Genomic DNA, 17500 nt, shown 5'->3' with positions numbered 1-17500 from the left:
GAGATCCCCCGGATCCCAGGCTGCAGGCACACACGGCCGCCCGTGACAGATCTGATCTCCCCCGCCGCCCCCAGGCCCAATGAGAAGCAGATGGAGCGAGGCACGGGACGCGGGGTCCTGACGGCTCGTTCGCACAGCCAGGGAACCGCCCGGCAGCAGATAAGACGCGCGGTAGGATGCGCCCGTCACGCGCTCGTCCTGATAAACGGACTTCACCGAAATGATTCCACTCTCCCAAAATCATTCAGCTGCGTGGGATTCAGGGGCACTGTGCAGACTCTCTCAGGCCTTCTCATTCTCACTTCAACTCTCTCTCTCTCTCTCTCTCTCTCTCTCTCTCTCTCTCTCTCTCTCTCTCTCTCTCTCTCTCTCTCTCTCTCTCTCTCTCTCTCTCTCTCTCTCTCTCTCTCTCTCTCTCTCTCTCTCTCTCTCTCTCCCTTTATTTCACCCACCCTCAGTTGTTTTTTCTATGGCTCAAAATGTAACATAATTTTATAAATAATTGATTGTTGAGAAAAGCACTTTGGAAGTTTTACTGGAACTTTTCAACACAAGGCTTACGCTATCATACGCGTACCATAAACAGCTGTCACAAGGTAGCATGACAGTCAAATAACATAAAACTGTCATCACTTAGCCGTAACTGTTATGGCGGTAACACGTGTCATAACAATTTACTCATAAAAGTATGACGGTTTTATGACTGGACATGTCCTTTTTATGTCTGGTTTTACGACATAAAATGACATCTGTCATGCCACTTTGTGACTGCAGCTATATCATGTGAATGACAGTGTTGTGTCAGCCTTATGCTGAAAAGTTCAAGTAAAGTGTCAGTTATTATTAGTGCTGTTATTATGATGATGATGATAATGATGGTGATGATTATTATTTATTATTATTATTATGATGATGATGGTGATTATTATTATGATGATGATGATGATGATGATTATTATTATTATTATGATGATGATGATGGTGACGGTGGTGATTATTATTACTATTGGACTGACCGGAGTCTGAGTTCTCGGGGCTGATGGAGCTGAGCAGGTCCCTCTCCTTCTCGTAGTCGCTCTTACAGAGCAGCTGGCCCTCCTTCAGCAGGAACTGGTCTCCCTTCCTGAGCTGCCGCTCACACACGCAGCAGCAGAAGCAGCCCAGGTGGTACACGCTCTTCAGCGCCCGCATCACCAGCTCCGTGGCCGCGATCGTCTCCATGCAGCCGCTGCACTTGGTGGCGAACAGCCTGGTGGAGGGACGGGGGGGGGGGGTACGAGAGTTTGCAGGTGGTCAGTTACATTACATTTAGGCATTTGGCAGATGCTCTTATCCAGAGCGACGTACAATGAAGTGCAGATTGAACACAGGAACAAGTGTGAAGAGGACCCTAGAGGCCGGTACGGCTCCGAGTCCTATTGTGACCATACAGATACAATCGGAATCCATGTTTGGGAGCTAGAATACCCTGAGAACAACAATACAATAGCTAATACAAAATACACCACAACAATATCTATATATAGCTATATAAGTGCCATTATAGTATATGTCATATACAAGGCTATACAGTTGAATGAGTAATGCACCGGGGTTCAATGGGGTTGCCTGACTAGCTTTGCGTGGGGGCGGTGGTTGCCTGACTAGCTTTGCGTGGGGGCGGTCACGAACATGAAATGGGGCAGCGCTGTAGTATATAGGTAAGGGATATATAATGGGATATTTAACCTCCAAGTTGTAATCTTAAGGGATTGAACCCTGGAGTACTGTTCAATTCCTTAAGTGCATTTCAAGTTCAGTACTTTGCCCATGGGTATAGGAGATGAACCTGAACTGCTTCAGTAAATATCTGAATGTATGAAGGGGCTGTATGCAAATAATACAATGTAGACAGCATCTTATGAAAGTGATGTCTTGCTTGCAGGATAATAGCAGAACTTTTACAAAGTTCAGCTTTACAAAGAGAAATAAATAGCTATGTTTCTGGGTTACAACACAAGCTTTTTGAAAGCATTTAAACCTTGAGGTGGTGCAACTGGGTCACTGAACTACAGTCAGAGTTGGAACCGTTGTTCCTAATCACCCAGAGGAGAAACAGCCGCTCAGCTTCTGAGACAGTGCAGTTCTCCAGTCCTCATATTTAACCACGGCCTTTATGATTGGCCGTCTGTGTCTGCGTGTGAGGACACGGTGGGAGGGGCCGAGTCCTGCTGTCAAATGAGAAACAGCCCCTTCTGTTAACCTTTCAAACACAAGCTAGAGCAGCATTAGCTTCTGTGATATGACACGTACGAGTGAAATGGTTCTTTGAAAGGCTGGGAGTCAAATGAAGAGGGGGATGTCAAATGAGGAGGCACACCACTGCATGAAAAGGATATTGATCAGAGAGGAATGGAAAATTGACAGATATTTGATCAACATACACGCCCACTGGTACACGATGATGTAAATTCAAATTGTTTTCCAGGAAGTGGATGGAAAAAAAGACTTTGGTGTGAAAATACACAATATACACATGTAATATATACTAAGACATGTTTTTATGGTTAAGAAGAATTGACTAGATTGAGGAAAACATGAATTCTGATTCCAGCTTGTCTTTAAGGGGTATCACAAATATGTGAATAGAATGTTCTTAACTAATTCTAATGTAGCAATCACTGGTGACAGAACGGGATTGACTGAACAATGGAGCACCTCTCATTTCTTTTTCAAAAGAAAAACTTTCAAAGGGTTAAAGTTTAGTCAGCAAGTCCTAATGCTATACAGCAGCAGTCAGTCTGCGTGGGAGATGGGAGCACCATTGTTGTTTTTTGTGTGAATTTTCAGGTGGTTTGAGACACACAATTTGAATCGCATACCTGGGAGCGTTCTTGGTTTAAAGAAGAAAAAAAATGGTTGAGACATATCCTCATATTAAGTTCATGTAGAATGATATGAATTTGGCAACAGCTCCAAGAAGGGTATAGGTTGCAGAATGTTCATCTTTTATGTCAGTTTTTTTTTTTTTTTTAAGAATGCTATCTCCGTAAAAGTGAAGATTGCTACCTGATTTCACCAATATTTTTGGTCCAAAATGTCAAATCCTCATGAAAAATGTTTAGGCCTGTCTAACTCATTCCACACAATTCCACATGTAACTTAAGAAAAGATTGCATTAACTTCATTAAAGTTTTAAAACAATATATTGCCACCAAAACCATACAAAGTTTTCACCGTCTGAGTCGACAACTTCAAGAAACGGGAAACCAATCAGAAACAGATGAGCCAAAAAAAGAATCATTATAGAACCCTGAACTGTCCTTTGAGATTATGGTTTGCGCTTTTATAAGTTTGGCTAGGGACAGGTCTCCAAACCAACTACACCCCCACGTTCCCACAAGCAGGGAGGGGGAGGCTGCCCCCAAGCTTCTTAGTCTGAACTCCAGAGGGAGAGACTGTAAAAATTAGCTACATTTCCACAGCCGTCCTAATACTGGGTGAGCTAGCGTAGCTTCTTCTGCGACATGGCTCAGGCAGTAAGAGCAGTCATCTGGCAGTCGGAGGGTTGCCGGTTCGATCCCCCACCTGGGCTGTGTCGAAGTGTCCCTGAGCAAGACACCTAACCCCCAAATGCTCCTGACGAGCTGGTCGGGGCCTTGCATGGCAGCCAATCACCGTCAGTGTGTGAATGTGTGTATGAATAGGTGAATGGAGAAGCATCAATTGCGCTTTGGATAAAGGCGCTATATAAATGCCTGCCATTTACCATTTACCATTCTAGGCTACGACGACGCTTCAGTCATGTTTTCTCTGCACTCAGAAATAAAGGTATAAAAAGTGCCTAAAAATGTACAAATGCTTGACCGTGGGGCAGTATACTGTAGGTACATATAAGTGTCCCCCTACTCCCTAGCCAGCAATGTATAATTAATGTGTACCTTTTTTTGCTTGGAAAACATACTCAAGTCATTTGTACCCCATCTGCAATCCCCATAGCCCTCACTGGGCTAGTCAGGGCACTGTCATGGTCAAGGGCAGGGTTATCACAGGTGGGTTGGTGTCAAAATCTGGAAGTTGGCAGTGATTGTTCAAGGGAGTAAACAAGGTTTCTACCCACACAGCAGGATGACTTATAGGAAAAAACTGGCTGGCAGTCCACCAAATCCCCCAAACGCACACCTCATCCCACCCCGTGAGATTCAGGACCTGGATTTATTAGTTAACTGTTTACACAGGTCTGCGGTAGCCTACAGCTGCCAGCTGCCCGTCTGTCTGTTGATGACATCTATTTCCCAACACTATCCAGGCCAGGAAAGCCAGCGCGTTCCCACACTTCCGCCCTATCAGAGCCACGCGACAGTGATGAATTGTATAAATATATGAGAGGAGATGGGGGGAAACACCCGACGAGGCGTTGCTTTTGTCATGGTAATGCTATCGCGGCAATTCGATTGAAAACTGATAACAAGCATGCACGCTATTCAGTGGAATACAGCAGCTGCAAGCGTCGCATAAACGGGGAATATTGCGCCTTTTTGTTTCAACAGGGAGAAATCTGCCTTTCCGCGCGATCGTTTTCCAGCTGCAGCCGCTGCAAACGTCACATTCAAAGGTGCATTTCAAAGTACCGCATATTCTGCTCGATCTCACTGTGCTGAAAACCCGGCGAGACGAAACCAAAACTAATCTGATTTGGTAACAGAAATATTTCTGTTACCATCGCCATCTAGGAGAGAACAGCCTAAATAGACCATTCTACCGCTGTAGTCAACGAAATTCTGCGCTCTGACTCTCTTCCTCTTGAGTAACTATTAGACGTAGGCTAAATATACAGTAGCCCATTATAGTTGCTGAACAGCGGCCTCAAATAGCTGCCGTTAATAGGCAAATAAGTATAATTTAAATCAGCCCAGAGAGCAAAAGAAAACATTGATATATCAAGCTGACAAAGACGGGTGTGATATAAATGAGTGTCGGAGAAGTCAGAATTTGTGTAAAAGTGAAAATGCAAGTATTTCACCTTGTTACTCCGAAGTACAAATTATTATAATAATAACAATAACAATAATAACAATAACAATAACAATAACAATAATAATAATAATAATAATAAAATGGAAAGCAGAAAATCTTCTAAATATCCTTGGTGAACTTTGAACATATATCTGAAGACAATGTATTATCTGAATACAGTACTCAGGTCACCCCTGCACTCATATTAAAACCAGACCAGTTTTTCTTCCGTTATAATCTAGTCCAGGGGCTCCCACAGAGCAGGCCAATGAGACGGACTCAGGGGATCAGAATGCATACTTAAGATTTCGTTCATATTTCAAAAATTTTTAAATGTAATTTTGATATGTTCAAAATCCTGTTTAGTTTGAACATTCTTGATAATAATATGATAATTTGAATGAGAAAATATTTATCTTATAAACGATATACGGACCTATAATATCATGGCATCATGATTTAGACATATATAACACATGCACGAATGTGCAACATTAAATATTTTAAATATTCTGTAAATTGATTATACTCCTTTGGTTAAAAAAACCTTTTATTAGCCATTTTTACATAATAATTCCTGTCAATATATCTGAAAAAACAGTCCAACATCACTTCTGCAAACATGTCCTCAGGGTGGGCTGTGAACATGTGGACTGTTGCATTCTGGGAAAGACTTAGCCAGAATGTAGGCACAGCCAGGCCCTCACACCTGTGTGCAGGGGTTTGTGGATAATGCCCTCATGTGTGAACACAGGGGTGTCTAGCACTGGAACCTGGTACTGGACCACCCACCCCACAGGTGTTTAGGAAATAGCCAGGGGGACAAGTGAGGACAAGTGGGTCTCCTGGTCAACATGGAAGCACTGCGCCTCAACAGCCAACAGCCAACAGCTCTGACCTCAAAGAGTCTCTCATGAGTGCCTGTATTGGGTCAACAAATATACACACATTGCATCAAAGTCATGCAAGGGAAGAACGAAAGGTACCTGCAATAAACAATGAGGGAACATAAACTATCATTGGCCTTCTTTTGTGAGATGATTAATCCTGAAGTTCCAAATACATTCCATTCTATTTGCTTATTATAATGAGTTATTATTACTATTATTATTTTTTTTACATTATCACATTCTAACCTTTCACTCATACTCTGTCCCCTTAGCAACCAGCATGGGCCCAGCTCAGTCTGCAATCTGTAGTCCAATAGATAATGGAGGGAGACAGAAAGAAACAGAGACTATATTCCCTTACTTATTTTACTGTTACCATTGCCACTACAGTAATTCAGATATCTGAATGCACTTAAAAGGTTAATGCTTTTTTCTCTACAGAACTACGTGCAGATAATGCTTCGGCAAAATTTACCAAAGCGTTTCACTCCAATAACGGACATTTAATGGAACTGAACAAACCGACTAGAGCTGATTGATCATTACTGTTAACAGGATTATTTCTGTGTCTGGGCACCATGTGACTCGTGTGCCTATCCTGTTTGTATTAGGACCCCTGTATTTAAAAAGGAGGAACGGTGCCTGCCCACAGTAGCCACAGTATATTCACGAGCCCAGGAGAAAACGGGTTTTTAAGTGGGCTCGCTCTGTGCGAAAACATTTGATGCCCAGATGTGTCTCTCAGGGAGTGTGGCCGCATTTCTTGTAATCATCATTTTCAGCCATTTCCAACTTAAAAGAAAAATACTTATTTGATGCTATTGCAGACTCCCAGGACTACTGGTACAGGCTGCAGATAAAGGGAAAAGGAGGTATTTTTTCCAACCAAAACTCCACATACATGCACGAGCTGAACATGTGTGCTGCCGTTTAAACGCGTGATCGTGAAATCTTCAAATAGCCCTTTCCTCCATGTCACATCACGGGACCAGGGTTATCTATATACGCAACTTCAGTGTATTGTATTATTTCGCCTTTACAGTAGAACATGACAGAAAGCCAGCTCAATCGTTCAATCTCAGTTCCACTTTGTTTTTGCGACAGAAATTATAATATTGTAATAAACGATGTGCAGGAAATGACCCACTGCTTAATAATGCACGAGGAGAAACGGTTTTATTACGGCTTGGCTGCTTCTCTTCGGATCATTGTTGAAACTAATGAAGTCAAATAAGATCCGTCCTTGGTACGGTCCCCGGAGCGAAGTGAACTCGTCTGTTAGCGCTGCTAATCGTCGCGCGGTTCTCGCCAAATTAGCATAATAATGGTCTCTATATTGAGACTCTTTGTTTTTTAATTAAGCTCCCAGCAGGTAGAACCATAACACATAACTGGAGAATCTGCACGTCGCTTATGTCCCGGAGGAATGCTTTCGATCAAAACGATCTTGGGGCAGAATCTTCTCTTTATCCATATATGAGGGAGAGCAGCTAGGGTCAGCTGAAATTAAGTAACCACTGCACAGGGTGTTTCAGGACTCTTTCAGGACTGATGGTCATCATGAATTATTTGTGAGGCTGACATAATTATTACGGTGACGTACTCTACAGAAATTACATTCTGCATTATAAATTCAAACAGCTGGACGGCGCACCTTAGCAATTCCGACGAAGAGCCTAGTTCACAAGAACAAAGGCACTTTAAACCTGAAAACTACACCTGCAACCACAGCACACATTTTTTAGCATGCATTTCGTACCGCTGTTACCACGGTGACGAAATTCCTCAGCGCCCCGGGTCACAACCGCAGTCCTGCTGTCACAAGAGAACCGCTTATTTCTGCCATTCTAATATCACTGGCTGGGTCTGGGAGCAGAGAACGTCACCAGCAGCGACTGCTACATACGCGAGCAAACAGGCACACATTAATACATTTCTTATTTGCTCATTGGTATCCCTGCATCCAGGCTAACTCATGATGCTCAAATACACTCACTGAGCACTTTATTAGGAACACCTACACCTTATTCATGCCATTATCTAATAAGCCAATCATGTGCCAGCAGTATAAAACATGCAATCATGCAGATATGGGTGAGGAGCTTCAGTTAATGTTTATATCGACCATCAGAATGTGGAAAAAATGTGATCTCAGTGATTTCGACCATGGCATGATTGTTGGTGCCAGACGGGCTGGTTTGAGTATTTCAGTAATTGCTGATCAATAGTCTCTAGAGTTTGCAGAGAATGGTGCAAAACACATCCAGTGAGCAGCAGTTCTGCAGGCAGAAACATGTTGTTAATGAGAGAGGTCAGAGCAGAAGAGGAGAGGAGAAGGGCCAGGAAGTGACAGTAACGCAAATAATCACACACTAACAGTGGTATGCAGAAGAGCATCTCTGAACACACAATGCGTCAAAGCTCTTAGTGGATAGGCTACAGCAGCAGAACACTTAATAAGTCTGAAAAGAAAATAAGTCTAATAAATACCTAATACATTTCTCACCGAGTCAATTTCTGACCTATTCTTCAATATCAATTAATTCCGCTAAATAGCGACAGTACGGAATCCAGCTGACAGGGATGTGAGAATCCTGTTAGATCCTGCAGGCCTGCTGAGGCCTGACCTCCACATGCCTAGCAACCCCCCAGACCCACGTCAATCCCCCCAAAGAGTAGCTGATCCACAGTGTTAGTAAACTGCCAAAGATGTTTGTTTCTGCCACCAAAAGCCAGACTCCATTTTTTAATTCCGGCTTGTGCCTTTGCCGACTGATATGGACTGAGAACTCAAACAACCAAAAAGGTAAGTGCTTATAAGCACATCACTTACTATGAACAGCCAAAGGCATGTCTCACTGTCATGGAGTCCCTACTGTAAAACCAGCTACCAGAACCTAGCTTGAGCAGTTTTATTCAGCAGAGGTGTCACTAAATGAACAGTTTGGGAATACACAATGAGTATACACAAGTCTGTACGTGGTGCCATGTTCGGTTATGGTTCCATTTTGGTGGTTAGTTCACCACCATGTATATGGCCAGCTTAACAATGTAAGCAGCATTAACCAAGCACACCTGCTAAAAGCAGCTCATGGCATTAAGGCTGTGCAATCACACTGCGCTCAGCCAAACGCTAACCTGTGAACACAAGGCTTCACAGAAAAAAGCTGTTGTCACCATAAAAAAAGGAAAAAAATCTGTGCCTCATTTGTTTGAACAACTATTTTTTTTTCTGTGTAACTTACATATCATACACACCACCAGGTGCCAGAGGGGAAAGTATATGACCTGTGAAATCTGGGCTGGCTTTAGAGGCCCCTGGCCTCCCTGTCCAGAGGGGCTCTGAGCTGGCGTCTGAGGAGAAGCTGAACGGAAGGGGTCTGCCGTGGGTGCGGACATGTTCCTCGTGTGTCGCGGCGTGCGGGTCGGTCTGGGACCGGACTGAGCGGACCCAGAGGCGCCATTAGCGAGGTTTCTCCCGCGGTTCTCCGCCTGTTCGGGAATGTGGGGTTAACCGAGGGGGGACCACCGCAAAGCCTGTCGAATGCTAACGGGCCCAATTAGCGCTAATCAGTCCCTGCTCCAAAAATAAATCATATCACAGCCGACAAACATAAAAAACATACTCAAAGACAGACGGTTCACCTTGAAAGTAACTGAAAGTATCAGTTAATACGCATGTTTAATTACCACCTCAAAACTCAAAACTCAGGTGTTCTCAAAGCAATAAATTGGGTGTAGGGGGTTTCTGAGTTCACACGAGGCGGTGTGTTTGGACAGTTATATTACCTGTATGATATCTCTCTCAGCTCCACAGGGCATCCTGCAGCACACACCGCAACACTCGCCCCGCAAGATCAGACAAAGAGAGAGAGGGGGGGTGGGAGGGGCCTAAAGAAGCCACGCCCCAGGGTGCCCCGGGGGGAACCACCTCATTGGCCGCAGAGCAAGAAGCCTCGGAATGCCTCCTTGCTGCGGCAGTGATGTAGAAAGGGCTCATTAGGAGCAGGGCTCTTTCACCATGTCAGAAAGATTGATAGGCATCTGAACCTAATAAAGGCTTTCTAACAAAAAGGGAGCACCACAGACTCATGTTCCTGTTGACATCATTACCTGGAGGGGAGGGTCATGGTTGGTAGGGAGCCCTCGCCTCGTGATCACTCACTGGGTACAGCTCTGACTCCAAGGCCACTCTGCCCTGCAGTAATCTCATAATAATACAAGAATACATAATGAGGAGAACAGGCCATTCAGCCTATCTACGGACACCATTTAACTACAGACTAGTGTATGTAGCACTCCATCAAGCCTTCAGCACCCCCAGGTCTCTGCCTCTGCTACGTGACCTGGCAAGCTGTTCCACAGACTGACTCTCTGCAAAGAAATATTTCCAGATATTCAATTTAATTTTCATCTTTGCCCCCTTTACTGACAGAACCTAACCCGACAAATCTACTGTAGTTCACTTGGTTAATCTCTTGTATTAATTTTAAAGATCAGTTCACCCAAAACAAACTACAGTACCCATCCATCCAGATGGTTCTGCTGAGATGTCATGACTGATTTAGATATATATCACTATGATATAATGGACCTCTACTGACCGCTCCTTTTCTGGTAGTCAATGCGGCAACAATTTACATGACAAAAAACTCAACATCAACGTAGTGGCATCAAAGTAGAATTAATGGCATAGTTACTCAACAGGGCTCAAAAATGCACATTTTAATCTGGAACTATTTCTATTCACCAACTGGGACCATGCAAGCAGCCGTTCTTGCCGAAGCACACCATAAGGTCCGAATTATCACTCACAACATGCACCCTATTGTTATAAAGCTTGATATTGCACAAGTGGCCATTATATGCTAGTTAAAGTATCCGTTGCCTTTGTCTTTCTCGTAGCGCACAGTAAAGTTTGTTCTGGATTAAAGTTTGGGACGCGCGCCCGTGTAGAAACTTGATTTAAACCCTCCTCAATGCCCACTGTCCCCCCACTGTGCCTGTCTGTATTTCAGAATCTCAGCAGGCCTCAGTTTAACTCCAGCTGCTGTGTCTGAGAACTGCTGCCTGAAGAAGGCAGATCTGTGCCTGTGTGTGTGTGTTAGTGTGTGCGCCTGTGTGTTTGTGTGTGTGTGTGTGTGCGCATGTGTGTGAGTTTATGTGTGTGTGTGTGCATGTGTGTGAGTTTATGTGTGTGTGTGTGTGTGTGTGTGTGTGTGTGTGTGAGTTTGTGTGTGTGTGTGTGTGTGTGTGTGTGTGCATGTGTGTGAGTTTATGTGTGTGTGTTTGTGTGTATGTGTGTGAGTTTATGTGTGTGTGTGTGTGTGTGTGTGTGCATGTGTGTGGGTTTATGTGTGTGTGTGTGTGTGTGTGTGCATGTGTGTGAGTTTATGTGTGTGTGTGTGTGTGTGTGTGTGTGTGTGTGTAAATGAGCTGTGGTGTCTTGCCTCTCCTCATCCCTCCTTACTGCTGTAACTGTAATGTCTATGAGCCATCTCCCCCAAGAGAACTGGCATCTATATAACATGAGAAGAGAGAGAGAGATAGGGAGAGAGAGAGAAACAGATTTTTCAAAGAGGTGAGATCTTTGGCAAATGAGAGAGAAAGGAGAGGAGAGAAAGGAAAGAGAAAGAGTAGAGAAAAGATAGTGAGAAAGGGGAGAAACGCTGGAGAGTAAAGGGAAGGAAAAAAGGAACATGGAAAGAGAGAACAGAAGATGGGGAAAGTCCAGCGTCCAGAGAGAGAGCTGCTCACGCTGTAGGAGGATGTCTCTCTCTCAGCCCCCAGACTGTAAATTCCTCAGCACCGTTTTTATGCTTTTTAATAACTCTGCCCTGGCTCGTGCCCCCATCCCTTCCAAGTCAATTTAAAGTGAGGTGCACCAGGCTCCCCATATTAAGGGCTCTAGTGGGTCTGGGGAGGGGCTCTCCAGCTATTGTTCCTTCTGAGAAAGACTGGTGATGGGCCACAACCAGACTAATGGCTATCAGATGTCAGAGGGCCGTCTGTGGTGAGCCTCCCCGTCTAGAAAGAGTGCTTTAGCTTATTCATATATTTATATTTAACTCAAAATAAATAAATAGATCAATACAGGGCACCAATTTGAATGCGTGGCCCAATTCGTAGCTGAATTGTCCTCCACATTGTCCTCAGGAGCTGAGTCACGCTTGCTGGCTGCCACTCTTTTTCACTCTACTGTTGTATTGGGCCCTGCCAGAAAATCCTATGTTGTAATATTTGAGGGCCTCTGTCAGTCAGAGCCATTGGAATCGCCCTAACGTTACGATGCCCATGAGACTCCAGTTGATCACATGACCAGGCCCAGGAGCCCCAGAGTTGGTCACAAAATCCCATTAATGTGTGTCAAGCCCTAAGCTCACTGCCAGATCACATTATTTGAAAAAGTGGGATAGTTTTCCATTCTTATTTCAATGACTGTCTGCCAGAGCACCATTATAGCATATGTCACATTATCTTTAACCCTGTAAATGCTGCCCCCTTGTGATTGAGTTGTCGACATCCAAAATGATTGTTGTGTTCATATTTCCATAATAATATAAATCGCAACGTAATAAAACTACAAATGAGTCATTTGTAGTTTAGATGCTTTTCAGCCTCTTATTTGCAAACAGGGCAATACAATTCCAGCCTCCTCCACACCACGCTCTCATGGATTACAACCGCCTCGCCACAGACTCGGACAATAAAAGGCATGTTATATTCTAAGAATCCTTGATACCATTTCTCTACGTCAAAAAAATCATACAATTCGAAAATATACAATTCAGTTGCCCAAGTTGACATCAAGTTTGTGCACAGATATGAAGTAGTTCTGGGTTGGTCCTTCACTTAGAAATTGAGATATTCAGTGCTAAACTATAAGAACATAAGTAATTACATTTTTTCATATTTTAACGTATCTTTTGTGTACACTGTATGTACATGCTCTGAGATAAACTTGTTCTGTTGGACTTATAGGACTAGCACAAAATAGGTGGAAATTGCCCTCTAGGGGGGCAAAGTTCAAAGGGTTCATTAAAGACAAAATTCTATTTTCTCTCAATGTTGTAAATTCTTCATAACCATATGAACACATCTTAATATTTATTCCATAAAATTGAAAACATTTTAATGCTTGTAAATTTTCACACCAAAGCTTTTTTCCATCCACCTTCAATAAAAATATATGACTATTACATTATATGAATGGCATTTTGGTGGACGCTCTTATCCAGAGGGACGTACAGTTGATTAGACTAAGCAGGAGACAATTCTCCCCTGGAGCAATGCAGGGTTAAGGGCCTTGCTCAAGGGCCCAGCGGCGGGGCGGATATTATCGTGGCTACAGCGGGGATCGAACCACCGACCATGTGGGTCCCAGTCATTTACCTTAACCACTATGCCACAGGTCGCCCGTCGGCACAGCATCGTGTACCAATGGGCATGTACAGTATGTCATACAAATGTCTGTCAATTATCCATTCCCCTCCAATCAGTGTCCTTTCATGCAGCAGCCCACATTCATCCCCCTCCTCATTTGACGTCCGTCGAATAGACTTGCCGCCCTTCAAAAAATCCCCCGAAAAGATTTGTCTCTTTTCGAGTACAAAGTGGAATGCATTTGCACATGTGTTGTATTTCACTTTGAATGCTGAAGTACCAGTTCTGAAAAAAAAAGTCTTTAAGCGGTTGCAATTTGTGGTGTGAAATTGTTAATGAGGGGGGATTAACGATATGGCTTTCACAGACAAGGGTTATAGCTGCAGGCCTAGCTCACAAGTGGAACTTCAGAGAAACTCAACGCAGACGTTGAATATGCTGCATAAATGTAAAAACACTCATCTTTCTGTCCTCCGACAAGTCTGAGTGAATTAAGCAGTTAATGTTCTGTATTCAATCAACGTTTCTCCTTAACTTTGACTTACAAGTAAACACAAGCCTTATGCTTATCTTCACAAACACAATCAGTCTTAGTGAAAGTTGACTTCACCACAGTCTGGCTGGGATTAAATCTGCCTTTTCCTTTCCTTTTGAATGAACAATAAAACAAAGGGCTAAACAGTGTAACACTTCTGTTTATTTGCAAGGCAGTTTCGGACAAATCTTGATGAAATATAGGCCTGTGTTTATGAAGAATAACATAGTGATTCTTGTTTTTTAAGGACCAAATCCCTGCCCATGTCTATCCGACCGACAGCCAAGCTTCTTTCACAATGTGAGAGAACAAAAGTCTGGACTGAGGAAGTGTGGTTTCCCTTTTTCTGGCATACAAACCCAGAATCCAACCAGAATGGATTGAGTTGCAAACTGCTGGTGATTACTCAATGCAATGATGGCTGGTGAATCTCCCAGCCTAAATTCTAGAATGAATTTTCCTGAGAAGACCAGTACACAGCCAGTACCACTGACGTAAACTAAGCCAAATGAAGAGATAGGGAGAGAGAGAGAGAGAGAGTGAGTGAGTAAAAACAAAAGGAGTGTGGACACAAAAGACAGAAATCAGCTTTGGGGTCAGATGATTAAGGAGGACTGGGATTATTGTAAACAGGGACGGGGGTCTCTAATTGCTTTTGACCCCCAGATGGCCCAGTGCAGAAACTTAAGAAGAAAAACTAACAGCAATAAGGTGTGTTTGGAGGCGCGGGCCGCCCCACACGCACAGAAAAGGAGGGGGCATCAGGTGGGAGAGTCTCTCCACAGCCACTCCACACCCAGCTGTTCACTAATGAAAAATACCACGGCTTTGTGCAAAGCCCCCCCACATACTCACACAAATACACTCATCCCCATACTCCTAAATCCCCTCCATCTTGAGGAGTTTACTCTCACAAAAAAGGGTCCAAGATTAATATGATAAGAGTGTGTGTGTGTGTGTGTGTGTGTTGGAGGGGGTCTACAGAATTCCCTGCCCTGAACCCCCCCACTCGACCTCCAAAGCTTGTTCCTGGCGAGTTTAGCATATTGCTGTGAAGAGCGGCCTGTTTGTCTGAAGTTTTAATTAGCCGGTATAATCCTGAGATTACCGCAGAAAGGTGTGTGGGCAGGGGGTGAAGGGGCGCGTTTATTCAGTGCCGAGGCTTAAAGAAGTCCAAAGCAGTGACAGTCTGAGCGCGGTCCAGCCGAGAGGCAGAGAGGCTAGCTCGTGTTTGTGTTCCTTTATTTCATTATCTGTGTCCCCCTCTCCTGCCCTCTGAACCTCTCAGCCATATTCTCATTACCCACGTCCCCTCTGTTCTGCATCAGCCTGATTAGTGCTGCACTGTGTCTGTTAACAGAGAGGGCATGGTACTGCACTCGCACACACATGCACACACACACACACACACACACACACAAACACACGCACACAATCATGGTAGTGCACAAACACACACACATGCACACACTAATCCTCGCGTGCACACACAAACACATACGTTCAAGCACACATGCCAAAACTAAAAAACGTGAAAGATGAAAGATGGACATTAACGGATATAACTTTCCCATGATTCAGAGGACCCTGGGGGCTCGTTCCTCTCCCCTGGCCCCAGTGGCTAAAGTGCACTGGTACAGGAACAACTTGGACGTCAGCTCAAACAAAGAGAAAGTTCCCTCTTGAAGACGGCAGTCTGGAGTATTCTCTCACTCCCAGCTCCCCATTGGTATTCTATGGACTCTACTACAGTCTGTAGTCCTGGCTGAGCTGGTCATAATGGCTGTTTGATGACCTTCTAACTTCTAAAGCTGGTGTCTGTCTGCCATCAACAGGAGTGTGGCACTAAAGGGCGTGATGTTAACAGGAGTGGGGCATTAAAGGGCGTGATGTTAACAGAGTGTGGCACTAAAGGGCGTGATGTTAACAGGAGTGGGGCACTAAAGGGCGTGATGTTAACAGGAGTGGGGCATTAAAGGGTGTGATGTTAACAGGAGTGGGGCATTAAACGGTGTGACGTTAACGGGAGTGGGGCATTAAAGGGCGTGATGCTAACAGGAGTGGGGCATTAAAGGGTGTGATGTTAACAGGAGTAGGGCACTAAAGGGCGTGATGTTAACAGGAGTGGGGCATTAAAGGGTATGATGCTAACAGAGTGTGGCACTAAAGGGTGTGATGTTAAGAGGAGTGTGGCACTAAAGGGTGTGATGCTAACAGAGTGTGGCACTAAAGGGTGTGATGTTAACAGGGTGTGGCATTAAAGGAGGTGTGGCATTAAATGGGATGGGGCATTAGCAGGGTGGGGCACTAAAGGGTTGGTACTAGCGTGACTGGGCTAAGTATGGTAATATCAGGGCTTGGATATTAATGTGAATGTGGCTTTGAAGGGGACGGGTCTAGAAGAGAGGGGGTAGGGTCTTAGTGGTTCAGCATTGACAGTGCTGCTTGAAATATTTTAACTTATAAAGAAGGAAGCGAGGTCGCTGTTGGTCTGAGCCATTACCTTTTCTTCCACTGTCCAATTTCTTTCACTTACAACAGACAGGGGAAATGTTAACATATTAACACCTTTTTAGGTCCAGCCCTCCACCTTACTCTCATTCTGAAATAAAACCTTTCTTGATTCAAAATGACACACACCATCTCTCCCGCAGTCAGTCAATTCTTACCATACCTGAAACAGTGAAAGAAAAGAAAATTCCCAGACTAATCCGAACCTTAAAAAAGCAGCTTAAAAACTGATGTAATCAGGGCCTTCTTAGTGGCAACAGCTGGTTTCCATGGCAGTGCTGCAGTGAAACCGGATATGATGCGTGACCTGGAGGGCGGGGGGGTTGGTGGGTACATCATGAGGACGGGACTGGTGCTCCAGTGCAGGGGTTGTGGTAAAATTGGGGGGGGCTTCAAATATTCCCTTCCTCCCATAAGGTAACATTCCCCAAGGGTCCTGACAGACTCAGAGCAACACTCATTCACAAACACCTGATGCAGGCTATTCTGCCCTGTGCACTGCATCACCGCTACATCCATATGACATCATCCATGTGAAACTCAATTCAATTCAGCCGTTACTGCCCACATAGGAAGATCAATTATGCAGCTGTGGTTTCTGATGCCATATGTTTAAACCACACATCTAGAATCAAACGCGGCCAGGACAGAATTGAGTTCACTATTAAAAATAGATCTGTATACAATTATTAAGACGAGTTCACCCAACTGCGCAAATTCATCAGAATTGTTGTATGCGGAATGAATGAGCTCTTTGTTCTGTAATTCCAGGTAATCCCAGCCTCTGGCCTGAAGGAAGAAGATAAAATTCTCCATGCGCAGGGTGGTGTGTGCACTCCAGAATGGTCTGGGATTCATGTGCAACCTGCTCGGTGAAAATGCACACGAGGCGGGTCTGTCTCTCTTTCAGAAAGGGAATTCATAAAGGAAATCTTTCAGCCTGGGGGGGGCTTTTTGGGAAAACATAAATTACTGCTGCGATTCATAGATTAGTATCAATTACATCATATATTATTGTATATACAGAAAATTTCTATTTAAATGACGCAGTGGTCTTCAAAAGGAGCCGAGCACAGCGTAGCAGGTGTTATGTAAATGGAAAAACCTTTTTTGTGTGTGTTTGACAAAGTCACACAAGCCAAACAAACATGGCTTTCACAGCATGAAGAGCTCAGAGGGGCGGGGG

The 17500-nt window shown here is 44.1% G+C and overlaps 1 protein-coding gene across 1 annotated transcript in view; it reads right to left on the bottom strand.

The window, feature by feature from the left end:
- LOC133142441 (LIM/homeobox protein LMX-1.2-like) overlaps positions 1-17500 on the bottom strand; it is a 65492-nt gene that overhangs the window by 7953 nt on the left and 40039 nt on the right. Inside the window, exon 3 of the mRNA XM_061263661.1 lies at positions 1017-1249. Within this exon, the coding sequence (XP_061119645.1) occupies positions 1017-1249 (233 nt within the window). The remainder of the gene's footprint in view (positions 1-1016; positions 1250-17500) is intronic.

This window comes from Conger conger, chromosome 12, assembly GCF_963514075.1.
Source record: "Conger conger chromosome 12, fConCon1.1, whole genome shotgun sequence".
Classification (NCBI taxonomy): domain Eukaryota; kingdom Metazoa; phylum Chordata; class Actinopteri; order Anguilliformes; family Congridae; genus Conger; species Conger conger.
Note: the sequence above shows the minus strand (reverse complement) of the source record. Positions and strands in the feature narration are given on the sequence as shown.